We start from the raw sequence: 24009 nt of genomic DNA on the forward strand, positions 1-24009 counted from the left end.
TGGAAGGGGGGAAAGTGAGGAAGTAGGGAGTGGTGGGTGGGGTGTTGACAGAAAAGACATGGTCTCAAAACTCAGATTCTTTATAGACTGTTTAGGGAGATAAATCAGATACATGTTTAAAGTACTAAAGAATACCTACAGAGCAAGATTTAAGATGCAAACAGGCATAGTATATATACAAACAGGCATAGTAGATCTCTGGAGGAATTAACTATTTTAGCATTTATTGAGCACACTACCTATACATTTTTGAATTATCACAATCCTGAATGAGAAAATTGATGCTTAAAGAGCCTAAGTAGTTTGCTACACTGCCTACAGTAAGTAGGATAATTGACTGAATAATTGAATTCGAATAGATCTCTCTTTTTTTAACGATTTTATTTATTTATTCATGAAAGACAGAGAGGCAGAGACATAGGCTCCCTATGGGGAGCCTGATGTGGGACTTGCTCCCAGCTCCCTGGGATCATGACCTGAGCCGAAGGCAGACGCTCAACCACTGAGCCACCCAGGTGCCCTGAATATATCTGTCTCTGAAGCCCACGCTGTTCACCAAGATGTTACCAACATAGGGCTCAGGCTGGATCAATTAATGTTAATAAATTTATCTATACATAAAGAAAACATACTTCAAATCGTGGGCTTTTGGGGGAAAATATTTGCAAAATGCTCCTTGCTTGATAGAACATTTACAACTTTAGCAAACCTTAAAAATGATTAATTTCACTGAATTGGATTCATAAATTTTAGTGACATCCTAATCAGGGCAATTCATGAAAAATCGCTTTGAGTCTATTACCAATATCATCTGGTCTCTAGGATGCACACACACACACACACACACACACACACACACACACACACACAAGAAGTTGATTTTCAAAGAAAAACAAAGTCAAAAAACAAGTCTCTTCCCAAAGGAAGCGTTTTGCCTCCGAAAGGCAGCCTGGAACTCATTTCAGCCAGGTAGTGGAACAAGTGGCTTTCTGCTGCTGTGCGTTACGCAGGAGCAGAGACCGCGAAGGATGGAATGTTTTAGAAGGGAGGGCGGGAAGTACTCCGAGGATGGATAGAAGATAACACTGAGAAGTAGTGAGACTGGGGTCAGACGGCTCACCAGAGAACGAGGAGAGCCTTAGGAAGCACAGGGAGTGCAGGATGGAGGGCGAAATCGAGGTGCGGTGGCGGTGGGGGGAGGGGGGAGGAAAGCCCGCAGGGAACAGCCCCGCCACTCGCGCCACCCGCCTCTGGGCCGCCGAGCCCGGCTGGGGAAGGTCACAGGCACTTGGAGGTGGGGTAGAGCGGCGGGGCCGCAGCGCAGTCCAGTCGGCGCGGAGGCGGCGGCGAGCTGAGCCGCTCCCCGCGGCCCCCGACCCTTGCGCGGCGGCTGGAGAGCCCGCCAGGGTCCCGCACGCGTTCAGCTCCCGGGGCTCGGTGGGCGGAGCGTCGGCCTCAGTCAGGTGACCTGGGGGCGGGGCCTCGCCGCGCGGGAACTCGGGAAGGCGGCAGAGCCAGAGCGCCGTGCTGCGCGTGCTGCGCGAGGGGCTGTGGGGCTTGAGGCGACGGCCTACCTATCCCGGAGGCTTAGGGCACCCGGCCGTGAGGCGCGAGGCGGGTACACCCCCGGGAGCCCAGGAGGTCCACGGTGTGAGCCTCAGGGGACAGAGGTGGGGAGGCAAAGACTTGCTGAGAGAGGAGAAGAGGAGGCTGAGGGAAGAGTGCAGCACGGTGCGAGAGAGCACGTGGAACCGTCACGGAGATGGAGGAAGGTTCCAGAAGGGGCAGTGAGGTGATTGGGCCCAAGAGTAAAGGGGCGGAGGGGTGACGGGGTTGGGTCGGACAGTGCCTCGGGAATGGTGTTGGGTCTAGAAGGGTGGAGGGCATCCCTGCGCCTTCAGCATCCGCTTAAACCTGTGTTAGAGCAGTTGTCGTCTGGTGGGTAGTTTCCCTTGTTTCCGTGTCCGCTGACTTTCTCCCGGAGAAGTCGAAACAAGCAGGGCCTCTTGGAATGCTGCACAGCACAGGTCCTTGCGTGAAGTGGAAGTTCACTCAGTATTTGTTAAAGGTGGTAATTAGGGGTGATGCAGGTGCTTTCACAGCCGTTTGCAGTCAGCGCAGCAAGGGAAGGGGGAGTGAGTGAGGGGGGTGGGGTTGTGAGGGAAGCCGGGTGGAAGACTGGGAAGAGCAGAAAGTAGTGTGGTGGAGGGATGTCACCCTTCCCCCCTGGGAAGGAAGCAGCTGGGTATGTGGAGGTGGTGGTAACTCCTCAAGTGAGAAACTGCAGGGGTGAAAGCACGAGATAAACCACAGCGCACTACAAACAAAATAAAGCTAGATTCTCCGTTTTTCTGCCTAGTGGTGCCTCTTGGTTTACTAAGAAGCCATGAATTTAGTGAAAGCTATCCCTGGAATTGGGAGTCAGGGACCAGAATTTTGCTATTTCGTGTATGGTGTGTGGGCAAATCACAATCTTTCTCTGTGTAAGTTTCCTTATATATAATTAAGGGATTAGACCAGAAAGATTTCTAAAATCATTCTAGTTCTGTTACGGCTCCTATGATTTCTTGTAACAATAGACAAGGAATCCCCCCAACTTTATTTATTTTAAAATTTATGTATTTAAGTTCCAATATAGTTAACATATAGTGTTAGTTACAGGTGTACAATATAGTGATTCAACAGTTCTATACATTACTCAGTGCTCATTACTATAATCCTCATCTTATGTCACCATTTGCCCCAGCCATCCTCTCCCTGGTAACCATTATTTTGTTCTCTATAGTTAAGAGTCTCTTTTTCATTACGTCTCTCTCTCTCTCTCTCTCTTTTTTTTTGCTGTGGTTCTTTCTTTAATTCCACAGATGTGTGACATCATGTGGTATTTGTCTTTCTCTGAGTGACTTATTTACTTAGAATTATACTCTAGATCTGTCCATGTTGCAAATGGCAAGATTTCATTCTTTTTTTTTAATGCCTGAGTAATATTCAATTGTATATGCATATACCTTTTTATCCATTTAACTATTGATGGACACTTGGGCCACTTCCATAATTTGCTATTGTAAATAATGCTACATAGGGGTGCATGTATATTTTTCAATTAGTGTTTTTGTGTTCTTTGGCTAAATATCCAGTAGTGCAATACTGGATCATAGGGTACTTCTACTTTTAACTTTTTAAGGAATCTGCATACTGTTTCCCACAGTAGCTTCACCATATGTGTCCACACCAACAGTGCACAAGGATTCCTTTTTTTTTTTTTTTATGATAGTCATACAGAGAGAGAGAGAGAGAGAGAGAGGCAGAGACACAGGCAGAGGGAGAAGCAGGCTCCATGCACCGGGAGCCTGATGTGGGATTCGATCCCGGGTCTCCAGGATCGCGCCCTGGGCCAAAGGCAGGCGCCAAACCGCTGTGCCACCCAGGGATCCCACAAGGATTCCTTTTTGTCCATATCCTTGCCAACACTTGTTTCTTGTGTTTTGAATTTAGCCATTCTGACAGAGATGTAAGCTATCTCATTGTGATTTTGATTTGCATTTCCCTTATGATTAGTGATGTTGAGCATCTTTTCATGTGTCTTTTGGCCACCTGTATGTCTTCCTTCCCTATATATATATATATCTTATAATATGTTTATTAAGTTATAAAATATATACTTAAATTATAAAATACTGAAAATTTTATACTCTGCCAAGGATTGGAAAACCCTCCAATAATAATGATAGCTTTATCTACATAAAGACTGAATCAGTTTGATACTTTAAAAAATGCTTGTGATGTCAGACGGTTTTGAATTTCTTTACTTCTTTTTGATAGTTTTTGATACATCAGAGAGTGATGACCAAGATGTAAGGGAAAATGAGAAAGGACAGTGTGTATTTGGGAGTGTGGGGGGCAGAACACAAGCATAGATGGTGGTGGATGTCTTCTCTCTCACTCTCCTAGTACCATTGGGACAAGAGCAGGGAGGAGATGACTCCTTGATTCTCATATGTGCTTCCAGACTTTTTTTCATCCCATTTGCAAAATGCTCATTTTTGCATTTCACATTATCGGATTATCCTACCCACTATCATTCCCTATTACTTCAGTCAAATTTCAGTCCCTGGCTTTCTGCTGCTCTAACTCTACCTCTGTTGTAATGCTTGTGACTTTAGCATTCATACAGATGATCCTTCCTGTGCTCTGTTCGAGAGAAGACTGTTCCTGTCTTCCTACAATCATTTAATCTGTCCTCAGTCACTTGTTCCCTATTTCTTATTCTCAATCTTGTATTACCAATAATTCCAACTCTGTTATCTTAATACAGTAGTCCTTTACCTCTTATTCTCGTTAGCACCCCCTTATTTCAATTTCCATGGTTTCACTTACCTGTGGTCAACTATGGTTCAGGAGATGATCTTCCTGACCTATATCAGAAGGTCAGTAGTAGCATAACGCTATGTTACAATGCTTACATCATTCACCTCACTTCATCTCATCATATAGGCCTTTAATCATCTCACATTATCACAAGAAGGATAAGTACAGTACAATAAGATATTTTAGAGAGATAGACCACATTCACATAACTTTTTTTTACAATATATTGTAATCTATTTTATTTTATTTATTTTATTTGTTTTATTTTTTATTTATTTATGATAGGCACACAGTGAGAGAGAGAGGCAGAGACACAGGCAGAGGGAGAAGCAGGCTCCATGCACTGGGAGCCCGACGTGGGATTCGATCCCGGGTCTCCAGGATCGCGCCCTGGGCCAAAGGCAGGCGCTAAACCGCTGCGCCACCCAGGGATCCCTGTAATCTATTTTATTATTACTTATTGTCAATCTCTTACTGTGCCTAATTTATAAACTAAACTTTATCATAGGGATGTGTGTAGAGGTAAAACAATATATACTGGATTTGCCACTCTGTAGTTTTCAGGCTTCCACTGGGGGGGTCTCAGGGTGGATCCCCCAAGGATAAGGGAGGGGAGAGTACTGTATGTTCCACTCTGCCTCCATCACAGTCCTATCTTCAGGCTCACTCTGGGCTCTAATAATCCTTGGATCCCACCAGGATCTTTGGTCTATCTTTTTGGGTTTTATTTTGAATGTCATTCACCCTCTTTTGTACTTATTTCCCACCCACCTACTCAGTTTGTTTCATGGTCAATAATTAAAACCACTCCTTTGGGGGTGCCTGGGTGCAGTTAAGCATTGGTTTTTGGCTCAGGTCATGATCCCAGGGTCCTGGGATCGAGCCCTGAGTCAGGCTCTTTGCTCAGTGGGGAGTCTGCTTCTCCCTCTGCCTCTTCCCCTGCTTGTGCTCTCTTTCTCCCAAATAAATAAAATCTTAAAAAAAAAATCCACTCCTTTGTATTCCCCGGTTCCCTTTCACATTTTCCGTTCATTTTACTTTCTTGGCTAAATTGTAATCCTAGATTAAATCTAGATCTCTGCTTCAGTGCCAGAATTTCTGAATTGAACATAGCTAGAGAAAAAAAAAACACAACTATACTTACTGGTTTTACTTTAAATTCATGATCACTTCCTCAAGGGACCCTGATGCTGCTCAGCAACTATATCAGGTACCCATGGGCTATTAGTTTTTCCATTTTCCTAGAGGACTGTTTTGTAACAATATCTCTGTCCTCAAACCTCCAGTATCTCTTCTCATATCCTTATTCTTAGTTGATTATGTTGCTTCCTTTTCTACTAAGAAAACTAAAGCACTCAGGGATGCCTTGCTGGCTCAGTTGATATAACATGTGACTCTTGATCGTAGGGTCTTGAGTACAAGCCCCATGTTGGGTGTAGAGCCTACTTAAAATAAAAAAAATTAAAAAAATATATATGTATTAGAAAACTAATCAGAGGATTTCCACAAGCCTCCACAACCACATCTACTCTTTATGTAATTAAGAAATTAGCATGCTACCCGAATGGCTTCTCTTAGGATTATTGGTGTCCTCCATGTTGGAAAACCTAATCAGTCATTTAGTACTCATCTTACTTGACCTAATGGCAGCACTTGTCCCAGTCGATTACTCATTCTTTTTTTTTTTAATAAAGATTTTATTCATTTATTCATGAGACACACACACAGAGAGAGAGAGAGAGAGAGAGAGAGAGAGAGAGAGGCAGAGACACAGGCAGAAGGAGAAGTAGGCTCCATGCAGGGAGCCCGATGCGGGACTTGATCCCGGGACTCCAGGATCAGGCCTTGGGCTGAAGGCGGCGCTAAACCGCTGAGCCACCCGGGCTGCCCTCATTCTTCTTTTGAAGTACTTTTTCTCACTTGAGTTTTAGGAATCTAGACTCACCTGATTTTACTCCTTTTACAACTAGAGTGATTGTTTCAGAAAGGACTTTACATCATGTTATCTCTAAGCTCAAAACACTCCAGTGGGTTCCCATCTCAGTACACAAGCTAGGGGCCCTCTTTATCTGCCTGCCTCCCTTGACTCCTCTGCTCCCCTTGTCTCCTTTCCCTTTGCCTTCTCTGCTTTAGCTTTTTGGGCCTTCCCACTCTTGCTTGAACAATGAAGCTCTTTCTTACTTCTGAGCCTTTGTACTTGGTTTTCTCTGGCTGACATGCTTTCTCCTAAGATATTCATTGGCTTTCCACTTTAATTCCTTCAGGTCTGTACTCAAAAGTCTCCCTCTCAGTAGAATCTTCTTTGGCTCCCCTATCTATTCCCTGCATCTTTTCCCCAACACCATACTTCATATTCTTCTCCCCTACTTTACATTTTTTTAGTATTTATCACAGAAAACATACTACATGTTTTACCTACTTATCTAGGTCTGCATCTCTCTTCTGAGATGGATTCATTTTATTTTTGATGTGTTTTGAATTCCAAGAATGTTGGACATACCCCATTCAACAGTAATTAGTATAACATACCCCATTCAACAGTAATTAGTATAACATTTCAGAAATAAATGATTTTAAAGTACTATCTCTAATAGAATATTCATATTTGCAGTTAAACTTGACAGTATGAAAATGACACTGATAATTATAACTAACAATATGATATAACTAGCAATGTAATAAATAGCACATCCAATGTGACTCAGATATGAGTACAAAAATATTGTGAAAATGTGGGGAATTTCTAAAATTGGTTGGTATGTGATGTGGAAGTCTGGTTTAAAACAGGCTTTTTTTGCAGTAGTATTTTTTTTTTTTTTTGACAGGCAGTATTATAGGGTGCTGAAGACCATGAGCGCTTGAGTTAGGCTGCCGAAGTTCAAATTCTGAGTCCACTATTTGTTGGCTATGTAATCTTGTGGAACTTGATCTAAATCTTTATTTTCCTCATCTGTAAAATAAAGGTAATGATAATTCTTTAAAAGATGTTTGTGAGGAATAAATGAAATAATTTATGTCAAAGTGTTTATCATAACGTCTGGTACACGGTAAGCATTTAATAACATCAATGATTGCTGCCATGTTAGTAGTTCTGCTTCTCTGGGTTTATTTGAATAAATAAATATAACTGGATTTTTCTGCTTTTTATGTCATTTGAGTTTGGATTTCTCTACTTCTTATACTACAAAAGGTAAAGTTAAGGGACTAGATGATCTCCTGTGAATTACAATCTACTAACTGCTTTTTTCCCCCCAGCTTTCACACACATATCTGGGTTGGGGAATACCTATTTGGTTTATGCTGTGTTACAAGGATAACCTTAGGTAGGTAAATATAAGTAAGTCTCTTAAAGAGGCATATGATTTTTTCTTTTTTCTTTTTTTTTTTTTGGACAGGAAATCCTTTTGTGCTATTGCTCATTCATACTTGTTCATCAAGGCTTTTGAGTCCCAAAGGGCAAAATTTACCTCTAAACTGAAAAATGGAAGCTAAGGTACTTTTATTCTGCCAGATATTTCCTCAAAGCAGTTTCTAAAGACTCCTTCCTCTTCTTTTTTAAAAAAATTAGTTTACACTAAGAATTAGTTTACATTAGTTCATATCCATAATCAGTAAGCAGATTCATAGAGCAATATAGTTACAAGATCTTGCTTAACAACTAAGGTGACTTTTGAGGTCTTTTCATGGGTATATACTGAAATATCTCATCCCAGCAACCTGTGTAGTATCAAGAGATCTGTGGTATATGATGAAATTTATTTTGGGGGGGATACGAACTGGGATAATTTTTCAGGAGAATAAAGGATTTAAACCTACATGAGAGATTGTAGATTTCATATTTGATGATGTGGAAATCTAGCTAGAAAGTAATATGGAAGATTCAGGGAATGTTCTTATCCATTGGCTAGTATTGTGTCAAACAAAAACAAACCTGGACTTAGTAAGGAGAGACTTTATTAAAAAAGATTATTGCGAGGGAGGAAATGGACTATTTATTGAAATAGCAGGACAGGGGGCTATTGTAATAGGGAGAAGGCTGTGACCAGAAGATCTGCAAGCATCTCAAGGGCTAGGCAGAAGGGCTGGCTGGCTAGCTAGCTAGCTAGCTAGCTAGCTAGTTATTTATTTATTTATTTATTTATTTATTTATTTATTTATTTAATACAGAAATCAACAATGGCATGAGCAGATAAATAGATCAGAGAGTGTTTTAGGGTCCTGGAAGAAGGAGAGAAGCTTAACCAAAGCTTGGTGAATAAGCATTTTGTTCTGATTAATCAGTGAGGTTAAAACAGTTTGGCTAATCATTCATGAAACAAAGGGAATTTTGATCTTGTTATAAGTAAACAAGGAGGGCATCTGTGAGTTTTATCTAAAGTATATGGGGGGTGGTTCTTTGCAGCAAGCCCTGTTCCTGAACACAAAAGGGTGAGGGGATTCCTTTAATCTTTACTGTTTTCTGGAAGCACAGGGCTCAGGTAAAACTCAATATTGTCAACTGAGAGTTCTAACCCTTCAAATTTATGCTTTTAATGGATTTGGTGCCACCAGGTAAGATGTATCTATAGTATAATAAAAAAAAAACCACACCAATTTCAAGGCTTTTTGCTAAGTGCTTTGATGTGTGATATATATATTAACCTGTTCCATATTCTTATACTTAATACTTTGTTGATTGTGCCCTCATAAACTGATGTTGAAGGTGAATTCTTAAAAATTAAAATAAATTAATGATATTAATATAGCATACCAGTTTGTCTTACTTTAGCTATATAGTTTATACTTCATACATCTTTAACCATGGAGTTTCAGAGATTGTTTCCTGTTCTGTATCATTAAAGTGTCCACTATTTAACTGCTTCTGTTCATCTGGTATTTGATAACAGGTTTTTGTGCCTCTTTATCTTTTTAGATCTTCCTCTTATCTTCCTAGTTTCTATTTTGAGTCATTTCTCTCAATGCCTCTAAGAAATTTTTCATCATTTCTAATAAATATCTCATTAAGGCAGCAAATCAGATCGCTTTTTTGAAGCAAGTTGTTAAAGATGTGCCTCTGTTGTAAGACAGATGTATGCAGACCCTAAAAGTCCTCAAATTAGTTCCTTTAATTTCCATTGTATGCAGAAATGGAGGTTCTCTAAACTCCCTTAGTGATCTGCTTTATAAATTGCCTGTGTAATTTGTTCAGGGATTAAAAATTAATATACCTTTGATCAACTAGATGCATTCCAGTTGCTTTAAGCAAACAGCCAAATTTCGAAAGAATGTATTTCTAACTTCATTTCTCTTTTTCTAAACATGTTCATTGCTCCTAGGCTTTAGTTCCTTTTTGTTGTGTGTGTGTGTGTGTGTGTCTATTTAGAAGTAATATAGCTGCTGCTTTTTTTCTTTCAAAGAGAGACTTTATATTTTAGAGCCATTTTAGAGTCACAGCAAAATTGCATTCCCTGCCCCTATACCTGTGTAGCCTCCTTCACTATCAACACCCTGCACCACAGTGGTACATTTGTTACTATCAATGAACCTACACTGGCATATCACTGTAACCCAAAGTCCATAGTTTACATTGGGATTGACTCAGTATTGTACATACTATGAATTTGGACAAATGCATAGTGACATGTTGCCCTTATTATATAGAATAGTTGCACTGCCCTGCATATCTTCTGTGCTCTGCTTATTCATCTCACTCCTCTCCCCTGCCCAATCACCACAGTCAACCACTGATCTTTTTAGTCTCCATGGTTTTGCCTTTTCAGAATGTCATATAGTTGGAATCATATGACAGCTTTTGCAAAAGGGCTTCTTTCACTTAGTAATATGCGTTTAAGACTCCTCTACGTCTTTTCATGTCTCAATACCTCATGTCTTTTAAAAAATATTTTATTTATTCATGAGAGAGAGAGAGAGAGAGAGAGAGAGAGGCAGAGATACAGGCAGAGGGAGAAGCAGGCTCCCCTGGGGACCCCAGTGTGGGACTCAACCCCAGGACCCCCGGATCATGACCTGAGTCGAAGGCAGATGCTCAACCCCTAAGCCACCCAGGCATCCCTCAATAGCTCATTTCTTTTTAGTGCCAAGTAGTGTTCCATTTTCTGGATATACCACACTTCATTTATCCATTCATCTTGATGTTTTAATTTGCAATTTCCTAATGACCTGATGTTGAGCATCTTTTCATGTGCTTCTTTGCTGTCTGTACATCTTCTTTGGTAAGGTGTCTATTAAGATATTTTGCCCAATGAGGGGGGCACTTGGCGGGATGAGCACTGGGTGTTATGTTGTATGTTGGCAAATTGAACTCCAATAAAAAAAAAAAGATCTTTTGCCTATTTTTCTTTTTTTTAGAGAGAACATGCACAAGTGGGGGAGGGGCAGAGGGAGACACAGAGAGAGAATCCCAAGCTGGCTCCATGCTGGGCACAGAGCCCTTTGTGGGGCTCAACCTCACAACCCCAAGATCATGACCTGAGCTGAAACCAAGAGTCGGGCACTTACCTGATTGAACCACCCAGGCACCTTGATCTTTTGCCGTTTTTTAAAAAAGATTTTATTTATTCCTGAGAGATGCAGAGAGAGACATAGGTAGAGGGAGAATCAGACTCCTCGCAGGGAGCCTGATGTGGGACTCGATCCCGGGACCTGGGATCACGCCCACTGAGCCCACCCAGGTGTCCCTCTTTTGCCCATTTTTAAGTTGTGTTGTGTTTTTTCTTAATAATTAATTATTAAGAATTGTATATTTTTTGAATATACAAAAAAATTCAGCCCCTTATCAGATATGACTTTTGTAAATATTTACTCTGTTTATGGCTCATCCTCTCATCCTCTTGAGAGTGTCTTTCACAGAACAGTTTTTAATGTAATGAAATAAGCTTAAGATGCCTTAAGAACCAGATTCAACAGCTGTTAGATACATTAATGAATATTGGGCATTTTATAGCTGCATAATGCACTGAAGATAGTTGGTGGTGTTTAGAATATGTACCTAATCTGTACCAATTAAATCCTTCGATAAAATTCTGTTTGGTAGCATCATTTTAGAGAAAATGCTGATCAACAATGAATGATTTGACCTAGAATGTCAAAATTTAATTTATATGTGCAAAGAGAACATAGTTGACTCTGCCTCTTGGTTGCTCCACAGGCAGAAAAACAATATGAATTTATCAGATCATGGCTGTAATTCTTTTGTAACCAACTTGACATCAAGACATATGGACAACAAGAAAGACATCAAGTTTTCTAAAACAACACAGAAGAGAATTTCACATGAAAATAGGGGTTTGAGACTAGAATCCAAAAAAATAGAAGTCAAACTTTGAACTTACTTAGTTGAATTATACTTCCGCAAGTTTGAGGAAACCAAAAATGTAGCTCATAAGTTCTCATAATGTACTAAATATAGAGGATCACGCTTTTTTGTGGCCATTTCTTCGGAGTGTAGTTTTGATTTCTAGATAGCCATTCTTTTCATTTTTTTCTCACTTCTCTCACAACCAAATAGAAGCCTATAAACCATCATAGACTTCCAGTTATAGGAGGGCAATTATCCATATGTCAGTAAGCTTGTCTTTTTTTGACAAAATAATAAATTTAAGTGTACAATGTGATGACAAATATATGTTTACATAGTGAAATTATTACCACCTTTTACTCATTTCACATATTTATCTTATTTACTTTTGGTGAGAACACTGAAGTTCTACTCTCTTAGTAAATTTCAATTTTACAATACAGTTATTATCAACTATAGTCATCATGTTCCATATTAGACTCACAGACCTTATTATTTATCTTTTAACTGAAGGTCTGTACCCTTTTATTAGCATCTCCCTATTCTTATTTCCCCTGCCTGCAGCCCCTGGAAATCACCATTCTATTCTCTGTTTCTATGAATTTGGCTTTTAGATTCCACATATAAGTGAGATCATCTAGTATTTGCCTTTGTCTATTTGACTTATTTTATTTCACATAGTGCTCTCATGGTACATCCATGTTGTCACAAATGGCAGGATTTCATTCTTTCTTGTGACTAAATAGTATTCCTGTGTGTGTGTGTGTGAGAGAGAGAGAGAGAGAGAGAGAGAGAAAGAGAGAGATTGAGATCACATCCTTAACCATTTATCTGTTGATAGACATTTAGATTGTTTCCATATCTTGGCTATTATAATGCTGCAGTGAACACAGAAGTGAAGATATTTCTTTGAGATCCTGTTTTCATTGCCTTTGAATATATATACCCAGAAGTGGAATTTCTGGATCATATGGTAGTTACATTTTAATTTTTTGAGGAAACTTCAAAGTTTTCCGTAGTTGCTACACCAATTTATGTTCCCACCAGCAGTGCACAAGAACTTCCTTTTCTCCACATTCTTGCCAATACTCGTTTCTTCTTGAAAATAGCCATTCTAACAGCTGTGAGGTGATATCTCATTGTGGTTTTGATTTGCATTTCCTTGATGATGAGGGATGTTGAGCACCTTTTTCATGTATCTGTTGGCCATTTGTATATCTTTTTTGGAAAAGTGTCTAATCAAGTCCTTTTTAAATTGGATTATTTGTTTTTTTTAATAAAGATTTTATTTATTCATGAGAGACACAGAGACAGAGGCAGAGGCAGAGACATAGGCAGAAGGAGAAACAGGCACCCTGCAAGGAGCCTGATGTGGGACTTGATCCCAGGACTCTTGGATCACACCCTGAGCCAAAAAGCAGACTCTCAACCATGGAGCCAGCGCCCCAGTTGGATTATTTGTTTATTTCCTATTAAGTTGCATGAATTCCTTGTATATTTTGACTATAAATTTGTCAGATATATGGTTTTGCAAATATTTTCTCCCATTCCGTAGTTTGTGTTTTCATTTTGCTGATGGTTTCCTTTGCTGTGCAGAAACTTTTCAGTTTGATGTAGTCCCACTTGTTCATTTTTGCTTTTGTTGACTTTGCTTTTGGTATCAAATCTGAAAAGTTACTGTCAACACCAATGTCAAAGAGCTTATTGCTTATGTTCTAGAAGTGTTACTCTTTTTCTCAAGATTGCTTTGGCTCTTTGAGGTCTTCTGTGGTTCTATACAAAGTTTAGGACTATTTGTTCTATTTCTGTGAAAAATGCCACTGGAATTTGGATAGGAATTGCATTGTATTCATAGATCACTTTGGATAGTATGGTATTTTAACAATATTAATTCTTCTAATCCACAAATAAAGAATGTCTGGCCATTTATCTTCAGTTTTTTAAAAAATTAATGTTTTATGGTTTTCAGTGTTAAAACCGAAAACTCCTTGGTTAAATCTATTCCTAATTGTTTTATTTTTTTAGGTTTTATTTATTTATTTGAAAAAGAGAGAGAGCATGAGCACAAGTAGGGGGCAGAGGCAGAGGAAGAAAGGGAGAGAGAAGCAGACTTCCTGCTGAGCAGGAAGCCTGATGTGGGGCTTGATCTCAGGACCCTGAGATCATGACCTGAGCCAAAGGAAGATGCTTAACTGACTGAGCCACCCAGGCACCTCTGTATTTTATTTTTTGATGCTATTGTAAATAGGATTGTTTTCTTAATTTCTCTTTCTGATGGTTGGTTGGTTGTTAGTTTGTAGAAATTTCTGCTACTGATTTTTGTATATTGATTTTGTATCCTGCAACTTTACTGAATTTATTTATTAGTTCTAACAGTTTTTTGGTAGACTCTTTAGGGTTTTCTATATTGTATAAAAGATCATGCCATCTAGAAACAGTTTAACCTCTTTCTTTCCAACTTGAATGCCGTATATTTCTTTTTCTTGCCTAAGTGATCTGGCTAGGATTTCTAGTACTATGTTGAACAAAAGTGGTGAGAGTGGACACTTATTTCCTGATTGTAGAGGGAAGGCTTTCGGTTTTTGACTATTTAGTATGATGTTAGCTCTGGGCTTATCATATATGGCCTTTATTATATTGATGTATGTTCCTTCTTCCTCCTCTTGGAGGCAGCATATATTTGGGTCTTTTTTTTTTTCTTTTAATCTGTTCAGTCACTGTGTCTTTTGTTTGGAGAATTTAGTCCATTTACATTGAAGGTAATTATTGATAGATATGGACTTATTGCCATTTTGTTGACTATTTTCTGGGTTTGTTTGTTCTTTCTTCCTCTTGCTTTCTCCCTTTGTCATGTGATTTTTTTTTTTTTTGTAGTGATATGCTTAAATTTTTTATTTTTATTTTTAAGAAATCTCTACACCCACCCAATGTGGGGCTTGCACTTACAACTCTGAGATCAAAAGTCGTTTACTCTGCCAACTGAGCCAGCCAGGTGCCCTTCTAATGATATTCTTTGATTCCTTTCTTTTTATCTTTTGAGTATTTACTACTGTATGTTTTTTTTTGTCTGTGTGATTACCATAAGGCTTATATAAAACACCTTATAGCTATAAGTCTATTTTAAGTGATATCAACGTAACTTCAAAGGTATATAAAAGTTCAACATGTTTATACCTCCTCATTTTGGATATCAAAATTTACATTTTTTTAAATGATAGTCACACACAGAGAGAGAGAGGCAGAGACACAGGCAGAGGGAGAAGCAGGCTCCATGCACTGGGAGCCCGACGTGGGACTCGATCCCGAATCTCCAGGATTGCGCCCTGGGCCAAAGGCAGGCGCCAAACCACTGCACCACCCAGTGATCCCCCAAAATTTACATATTTTTATATTGTGTATCCATTGACAGATTATTGTGGCTATGGTTATTTTTAATACCTTGGCCTTTTAACCTTTATATGAGAGTTATATGTCTTTTACCTACCACCATTACAATGTTAGAGTATTCTGAATTTTAGTGTATATTTACATCTACCAGTAAGATTTGTTTTCATGTTACTAATTAGTATTCTTTCATTTTGCTTGAAGAACTCCCTTTAACACTTCTTATAAGGCCAATCTAATGTGATGAACTCCTTTCACCTCTTTTTGTCTGTAAAACTCTTTGTCCTTCCATTCTGAAGGACAGCTTTACAGGATAGGGTATTTTGGTTGGCAGTTTTTTTCCCCCCAGCACTGTGAATTTATCATACCACTTTCTTCTGGCCTGCAGGTTTCTGCTGACAAATCTGCTGATAGTGTCATGGTGGTACTCACTATTCCCTTGTGTTAGTTGATGAAAGGCAAGATAGTTATTTCTAGAACACCACAATAAAACTTGTCACTCAGAAAAGAATGGGAGGTGGTAGAAGTGTTCCTTTATTTTCTTTTATTAGCATTGTACATAATAGGTTAACACCTGAGAGCACAATGCCCTAGAGGAATAGGATACAGAATAAATGTTTTTACTTATTCATTATTTATAGTAAGTCATCCAAATTCTATAAAATATTTGAAGCAACTCATAACTAAAATACACTTATATTTTAGGAAAATGAGAAAAGATTTAAAAAATCATGTAGTATTGTGGAAGTCATAATTATTTCAGAAATATGAAGATCCTTTCAATGGAGATATATGGAGAGAGGATGGGGGATGTAAAGTAGCAGTAGACCGTAGATTATGACTCATCTGTGTGTTATGAAATCAACTTAGGAGGTCACTACTGGTATTTTGTTTAAAAAGAAATTAGAATAATGTTGAAAACATTAGTCTTTTTTTCACATAAGTATTGTGAAATTATTTCAGTTCTTTGTCTCTTTGTATATGTGTACTACATCTTGTAGAAATGTATTTTGTATTCTGGGTCATAATCAAAATAGTTAAAGTCATTACCTTTGTGAGTGGACAACTACAGAGGAGATGAATCATAGGGCAAATTCATGGGGGTGGGATAGTGGCGAAGGGCAATGTAAGGTCTCTCTCAAGGTAGGAATTCAGGAGATTGAATATAAAGGGATAGAGAGTCAAAAGGGCAAGCTACCTGTAAAGGAAGGGGAGTGGTGTGTATGATAAAAATTACCTTTATATCACAATTTTGTTTAGAGCCAAGTTTATCTAAAGCTGTTATATATTCAATCCATTCATTGTCCTCTGTATGACCTAAATAGCCCTTGGATAGCAAGGCTGCTAAAGAGTTTTTAGTTTAGCTTTTTGGTCCTTTGTAAGGAATAATATATTATTTCTTGTAAAAGACTGAGTTATAGACCAATTGATGTGGGTTCTGGGTAAGAATGAGACTGTGGTTGTTTGCATAGTAATTCTCAAATTTGTCTGCATATTAGAATCTACCCCATCACTTTTTTTTTTAAAACCCATCCACCTATCCACCTCCTTTCTGGTAGCCATCAGTTTGTTCTCTGTAGTTAGGAGTCTGTTTCTAGGTTTTGTTCTTTTTTCCCCACTATAATTTTTTGTTTCACATATGAGTGTGAAATCATATGGTATTTGCCTTTTCTGACTGGTTTCACTGGCATAATACTCTATAACCACATTCATGTTGTTGCAAATGGCAAGGTTTCATTATTTTTTATGGCTGAGTAGTATTCTATTGCATATATTTTATTTATTTATTTATTTATTTATTTATTTATTTATTTATTTATACCACATCTCCTTTACCCATTCATCAGTCAGTGGACATCTGGGTTCTTTCCATAATTTGGCTATTGTAGATAATGCCACTTTAAACACCTGGCTATTTTTTAAAAATTACAAGTATCAGCCCGTTCCCCAAAATAACTAAGTCATACAGTTGGGAATGGGACACAGGTGTTAGTATTTTCAAAGCTCCTAGGTGATTCCAAAGGGCAGACAAGTTTGAGTCTTGCCTAGCTCAGAATTATTCCTAGTCTACAGAGTCACAGAAGCACAAAGTAATTTTAAGGTTGTCCTTGAGTTTTAGGTCTACCTTTGATTACTTGAGGCAAAGTGTTCAATTTCTAAGGGATTTTCTCTTTCAAATTTAATTCAGGCTTATTGTACTCATTTCATTGTTGTATAGTTTAATGGGAAGTTTGCATGACATAAGTTCTTGACAGTCCAATAAGAAGGAGGAAAAGAAGCAGAAACAAGAAAAAAAAAAATCAAGTAATAAGGAAGCAGGATAATTACCGAAAAGCATTCCAGCTTTTAGTGTCCAGATTTTAGTCTGAATGATCATTTCTTATTAAAGGGAACCATTTCTTTGGAAAAATAACTGATTGCAGGTCTGGGAAAGGAAATGTACAGATGAGCCTGGAGCATCTGGTGCTACAGAAATAAGGAAACTAACAAAGACTCCTACCAGGGATGCATCAACAGGACTCAAGAGCCTACTTGAAGAGGCTCCCATCATACATGAAATAATTAGGGCATCAATAAGGATAATAATTACAAGGAAGTAAGATGAATTTAATGTGTGTAAATCCAGGTGTACAAAATGATATAAAATTATTTTGTCAAGTGAACCAAATCATTGTTATGAAAAGTGGTAAATAAAGGGAAAGAATAAAGTAATTATCCTGCCTTTCTGTATGAACTCTACCACTGGGTAATCAAATACTACCCAAGAGGAAGTTTCTCTTTATAGAAATATTCTAGTAATGAGTGAAGAAGGAATGATAGATTTATATATAAAGAGTTTATAGTCCCTGATGATTTGCTGAGTCTAGTTATTATGTATAAGTATAGCAGGTAATAACACAATTAGAGAACTACTTATGCATAACACACCTCCCAATGGAAAGTACTAACATCTGTATAGTGGTTTTGCCAAAAAACAAAAAACGTTAATCTAATCAAGTCTTTACAGTTCTACAACCATGGTGATATAATTAGCAAAATCCAGAGTGGAAAATATCTAAGACAAATCACCTGGGGATGATGATGATGATGATGATGATTATAAAAGACGTGGAAGGAGAACCTATAGATAAAAGATGATCTAAAAGACACATCAACAAACTGTAATGGGGACCCTACTGATTCCTGATGCAAAGTCTTAAAAAAATTTTTGACATTTATGAAACATTGGAAATTTGAACACTGTTTGATAATATTAAGAAATTATTGTTAATTTTCTGAGAGTCATAATCATGTTTTAAATGTTTTTAAAAAGAAAAACAACATCTTGTAGAAATTCATGTTTAAATCTTTATACATGAAATAATCCGATCTTGGAATTTGCTTCAAAGTAATAAGAAATGGGAGTAAGGATAGGGATATGGATGAAATAGGTTTGCCCATTATTGAAGCTGGGTGATGAGTATATGGGAAAACCATCACATTACTCTGTTTACTTTTATGTTTGAAAATTTCTACAAATAAAAGATTTAAACAAGTAAGAAAAAAAGCAATTCAGGTCTTATTTCAATTTTCTGTGCAATTTAGGTATGAAACATCAATATTCCTCTGTGGTGAAGAAAAATCCTCTGATTTTTTCAGGAGAAAAAAAAGGCCAGGAGAAAGAAAAGTTTACAAGTACAATTGCATACTAAAAGAACTGAGGTAAATAATGATCTGGAAATATATATTTTACTTTTTAGTGTTGTTTTTAGCTTTCAAACATTCCATCACAATTTAGTTCAAGTATTGAAATGTCACAATCTTTTATTTCTTTTTAAAAATTTTATTTAAATTCAATTAATTATCATATAGTGTACTATTAGTTTCAGAGGTGGAGTTCAGTGAGTGATTCATCAGTCTTAAATAACACCCAGTGCTCATTACATCGAGTGCCCTCCTTAATGCCCATCACCCAGTTACCCCATCCCTTCACCCTTCTCCCCTTCAGCAGCCCTCAGTTTGTTTCCTATGATTTAGAGTTTCTTATGGTTTGTCTCCCTCTCTGGATTTGTCTTGTTTTATTTTTCCCTCCCTTACCCTATGTTCCTGTTTTGTTTCCTGATTTCCACATGTGAGTGAGGTCATATGATAATTTTCTTTAATTTACTTACTTTGCTTAGCATAATATCCTTTAGTTCCATCTACATTGTTGTGAATGGCAAGATTTCATTTTTTTGTTAGCTGAGTAACATTCCATTGTGTATGTGTGTGTGTATATCTATATATTCCCCTGCTCCTCCTGTCCCTTTTCCTCCTTTTCTTCCTCTTCTTTTTTTTTTTAATATAACAAGCAACCCTTTCAGAAGAATATGACATTTCCCCCTTCTTTCTCTATTACACCTTTATTTGTATTACTGTGCCCTCTGTTAATACTTCTCTTGTTGTAACAATGGCTCTAGGGGTTCCTTGGCTGTGGCAACATAACTTCATTCTTGGCCACCATCTTGCTCCGTGTATGGTCTTCTCCCCTGTGTTTGTATCTCAGGTCTCCTTCTACTTCTATAAGCTGTCATTGAGATCTCGTCTTGAGATCCTTGACTTTGTTCCATCTGCAAAGATCTTTTATCCAAATAAAGTCATATTTACAGGTTCTGAGGATTAGGATATGGGCATATCTTTTGTGGGGCTGCCATTCAACCTACTATATTCAATATATGATGTATTTAGATACACTCTCTATTTTGTGTGGGCAATTTCTCCCAACTGTTTTCTAGATTTCCTTTTTCCGGCTGAATCTAATCTGCAGTTTAATCTGTCTATTGAGTTTTAATTTTAGTGCTTATATTTTTTACTTACAAAAATTTTATTTGGTTCTTCTCATAATATCCCTCCTTTAGTGTTCTTTGCTCACATTCCATAGTTGTTTCTAGATATCCGATAAACCTAATATAAAATCCTTGAGGGGGGATCCCTGGGTGGCGCAGCGGTTTGGCGCTTGTCTTTGGCCCAGGGCGCGGTCCTGGAGACCCGGGATCGAGTCCCACGTCGGGCTCCCGGTGCATGGAGCCTGCTTCTCCCTCTGCCTGTGTCTCTGCCTCTCTCTCTCTCTCTGTGACTATCATGGGTGAATAAAAATTAAAAAAAAAAAAATCCTTGAGGGATCCAAATCTTCTGTTTATTGCTTTATCTGATTCTCACTCATTAAGTTATATCTAAATCTGTGGGAATCTCATGATGAGTCTAGATTTAGAGTATCCTTTTACAAGACAATTTGAATTCGCTTCTGCCCTGCACTTCAGAGGTGTTACAAACATGGGACCACTTTTTTTTTTTTTTAAGATTTTATTTATTCATGAGAGACACACAGAGAGAGGCAGAGAGATAGGCAGAGGGAGAAGCAGACTGGAAGCAGGGAGCCTGTTGTGGGACTTGATCCCAATACTTGGGATCACGCCCTCAGCCAAAGGCAGACATTTAACCACTGGTCCACCCAGGCATCCCAAACATGGGATCACTTTAAATGAATTTTTTGGTTTCTCTTTTCCTATCCCATATATTTAGTGTAGATTTGAATTCTATGCTCATATGTGGCTAGAGCTATAGTTAAAACTAATCAAGAGAAGTATTCTTTCTTCTCTCCTTTTTTTCCCAGCCTAGAGCTGAGACAAAGATAAATTTTACTTTGCATACTTCTTTTGGGAGATAAATTGTTTTGATTTGTTGTTGTATTTTTTTTCCCTAGGCACTTCTGGTGGTAACATTGCCTTTTTAAACTTTTGCTCTATGTGAGATCTCAGGACCAATTCTTACTGATCTTCTATGGTCTTTTTGTAGGGTCTTCTTTCTACATCCTACATGGTCTTTAAAAGACAAGGCTCTAGATTCCATGTAAAATTGAAGATACCTAATATTACAGTTCTCATTTTCTTAAGTGATGCTTTCTATCTATCTACTTACCACTTTTGAATCATGTTTATACATACATATTAAGGGGATCATTTTCTCAGTCATAAGAATAAAGCATAGCTACCTGTGTTATTTGAATAACATTTTTGGTTCTTTACATTATTTTGCTCATATAGCCAAAGCCTATATATATATAGCCTAGAATCTGGTGGTCTTGTCTTCACTATACCATAGATTTTCCCTGCTTTGTAAAATCCATTATTATAAATTGACACAATATTAATTAGATGATTTAGTTGCATACTTAGAAAAATGTGGCTTTGCAAAAAAATTATTTAGTTTATTTCAAATTTTAGTATATATAAACTAATTTCATTACAAAAAGCAATTTTGTATCAGTAAGGAACCTAGATATGATATGATGAGCCTATCTTTTGAGAGGTTTATTGTCCAATAATGCTGGTTTATTAATGTGATCTCAGCTACCAACATTCTTGTATTTGGCTCTAGTTTGCCTCTTCCTCAGTGAAGATGTCAAAGAAGATGACTAGGAAAGAAAACTGTTTATTCAAGTTGCCGAATCAGTACAGCATTCACAAGACTTTATCACCCCTTTGTACATCTTCCTCAGTTATTGGGTATTTAAATAATTGTTTTTTTTCCCTAATTGTTGCATTCAGATTTGAGGTTTTTCTTTTTGGAATCATCTATCCTTTCCACATAAAGTGTGCAAAATAGTTTGTGCAAACTAAAAGTATGCTCTTAGGAAGGTGGTGTAGAGCTGAGCCCAGTGTATACGGAAATGAAGGACTTAGAATTGAGTCCTAATTAACCTCATATGCTATCTTAGGCTCTTGTACAATTCACTTTATATCCCTGGGCCTGTCTCCACATCTGTACAAGAATCTTATACTAGATGGACTCTTGAGATTTCTTTTAACCCTAACCCTAAATCTATGATATCAGTTATTTATATGTTATAGGATTAGATAAATCATCTTTTCAAAATGTTTTTACTGGCAGATTGTGGAATCTGGGATATTTGTTATTCAAAGATATTCTTGTTTTTCCTTATTTTATAATAACTTTCTGAAAATTTGCTGACTTGAATTAAGAGTAGTAAAAATTGGACCACAACCAAAGGATGGTGGGTCATGGGCACGACTTACTGACTAGGGTAAATTCTGCTCCCTAGAACACCTAAAAGAAGCAAGGTGGGAATTCTGGGATGAAGAATGTGTGATTCACTATCACTTGGACAGTTCTTTAAGAAAGGTTTTTACGGAGTAAGAGACTGGAGAATCTCAAGCCATTACTAGGTTTGCTAATACTTTAATGGAAAAATGGCATTGTGTATGGTTTTGATTTGTCTTTGTGCTGCTTTCTAATGTGGCTATTTCTTTGACAGGAAAAGGGAAATGATTTCTAGCCTCTACAAGACATTATATAATGAAGTACCTCAAGGACACTTATACTCACAAGAATTAAGTGGTAATAATAGGTTCTAGAATTTCTTGAATAAATTTCCTGATTGTGTGCTTTTTAAGGAATTGTTTCAGTGGTTAGTGTCTCTTTACTCCTAATGGCATATGATATCAACTAATATTACATGATATGACAAATGCTATAGCCTGTGAGCAAGCATAAGTAAACTAAGTATTCATGAATATCTTCTGTTGTATTGATGAGATAGGCAAAATATAACATATGTGCTTATTCTAGTTCAATTTTTTTGGAAAAATGTCTGATATTATATCTAATGAATACATTAGTAAGCACTGGAGTCACTGATTTTACTGGGGTTTAGTTCTTGGTATCTTAATATTAAGAATCATAGTACTCTTCACTTCTTGACACTGAGCTCTCCCATATCTTGGGCTTCTCCTCTGTATTTAAGGGAATCATTTGGCATAGTTTTCCTCTTACCTTAACTCTGGTCATCATATTAGGCATTTTTAAAAAGTAATCTGTAGGGGAGCTTGTGTGGCTCAGTAGGTTAAGTGTCTGCCTTTGGTTCAGGCCATGATGGCATCAAGCCCCGCAATGAGCCCTGCATCGGGCTCCCTGCTCCACAGGGAACCTGCTTCTCCCTCTTCCTCTCCCTGCCACTCCTCCTGCTTGTGCTCTCTCTCAAATAAATAAATAAATATTTTAAAAAATAAAAATAATCTCTATGCCCAACATGGGGCTCAAAATCATAACCCCAAGATCAGTAGTTGCATGCTCTACTAGCGAGCTAGCCAGATGCCCCTATATTAGGTATCTTTTATACCCCAGTTTTTTGGGATATAATTAAGATATAGCACTATATAAGTTTAAGATGTGCAGCATAATGACTTGACTTGCATATACTATGAAGTGATTTCCACAATAAGCTTAGTTAATATCCATCATTTCATGTAAATACAGGGGAAAAAGGAAAACATTTTTCCTTGTGAGGAGAACTCTTAGAATTGTAAACAATATCTATGGCCTTCTGTATTGTCTCATTGGTGAAGATGCCCTTCATGAGACTAATACCTTCACTCTCAGTTTTCTTTCCTTCAGTTTTCTTCTACTTCTTCAGGGACTATGTCAATTTAAAAGATATATTTATTTTAGAGGGGGGAGCAGTGTGAACAGGAGGAGGGAGGGGTAAAGAGAGAAGAGAGAGGCAGAGAGAGAATCTCAAGCAGACTCCCTGTTGAGTGTGGAGCCAATGAGGGGCTTGATCTCACAATCCTGAGATCATTACTTAAGCCAAAACCAAGAGTTCGACTCTTAACTTAGTGGGCCACCCAGGGGCCCCAGGCCTATGTCAATTTTATCCTCCGTTTTTCAAAGAAGCTTCTTGAAAGAGTTGTTTTCCTTAATTACTTATTTACTTTCCATCTCACTGAAACCTTATTTCCATTTCTAATATTCTATTAAAACTCCTATTGTTAAAGTCATTATTATCAATATTTTAGTCTTTCTCTGGATTTACTACTGTCATCTAGCACCTTTGTTTTTGAAAACTAAGTGTAGTATCCACTGAACTAAATTCAGTTCAGACATTTTTTGAGGATCTATCCTGAATTAGACATTGACACTAA

The 24009-nt window shown here is 37.8% G+C and overlaps 1 protein-coding gene across 1 annotated transcript in view; it reads left to right on the top strand.

Moving 5' to 3' along the window:
* The first annotated feature begins 1161 nt into the window (after positions 1-1161).
* Positions 1162-24009, top strand: part of EFCAB13 (EF-hand calcium binding domain 13) — an 88648-nt gene continuing 65800 nt past the window's right edge. Inside the window, 6 exon segments of the mRNA XM_041726839.1 lie at positions 1162-1463; positions 11516-11678; positions 18636-18681; positions 18684-18751; positions 21446-21573; positions 22344-22426. Of these exon segments, the coding sequence (XP_041582773.1) occupies positions 1162-1463; positions 11516-11678; positions 18636-18681; positions 18684-18751; positions 21446-21573; positions 22344-22426 (790 nt within the window).

Source organism: Vulpes lagopus, chromosome 12 (genome assembly GCF_018345385.1).
Source record: "Vulpes lagopus strain Blue_001 chromosome 12, ASM1834538v1, whole genome shotgun sequence".
In the NCBI taxonomy this organism is placed as follows: domain Eukaryota; kingdom Metazoa; phylum Chordata; class Mammalia; order Carnivora; family Canidae; genus Vulpes; species Vulpes lagopus.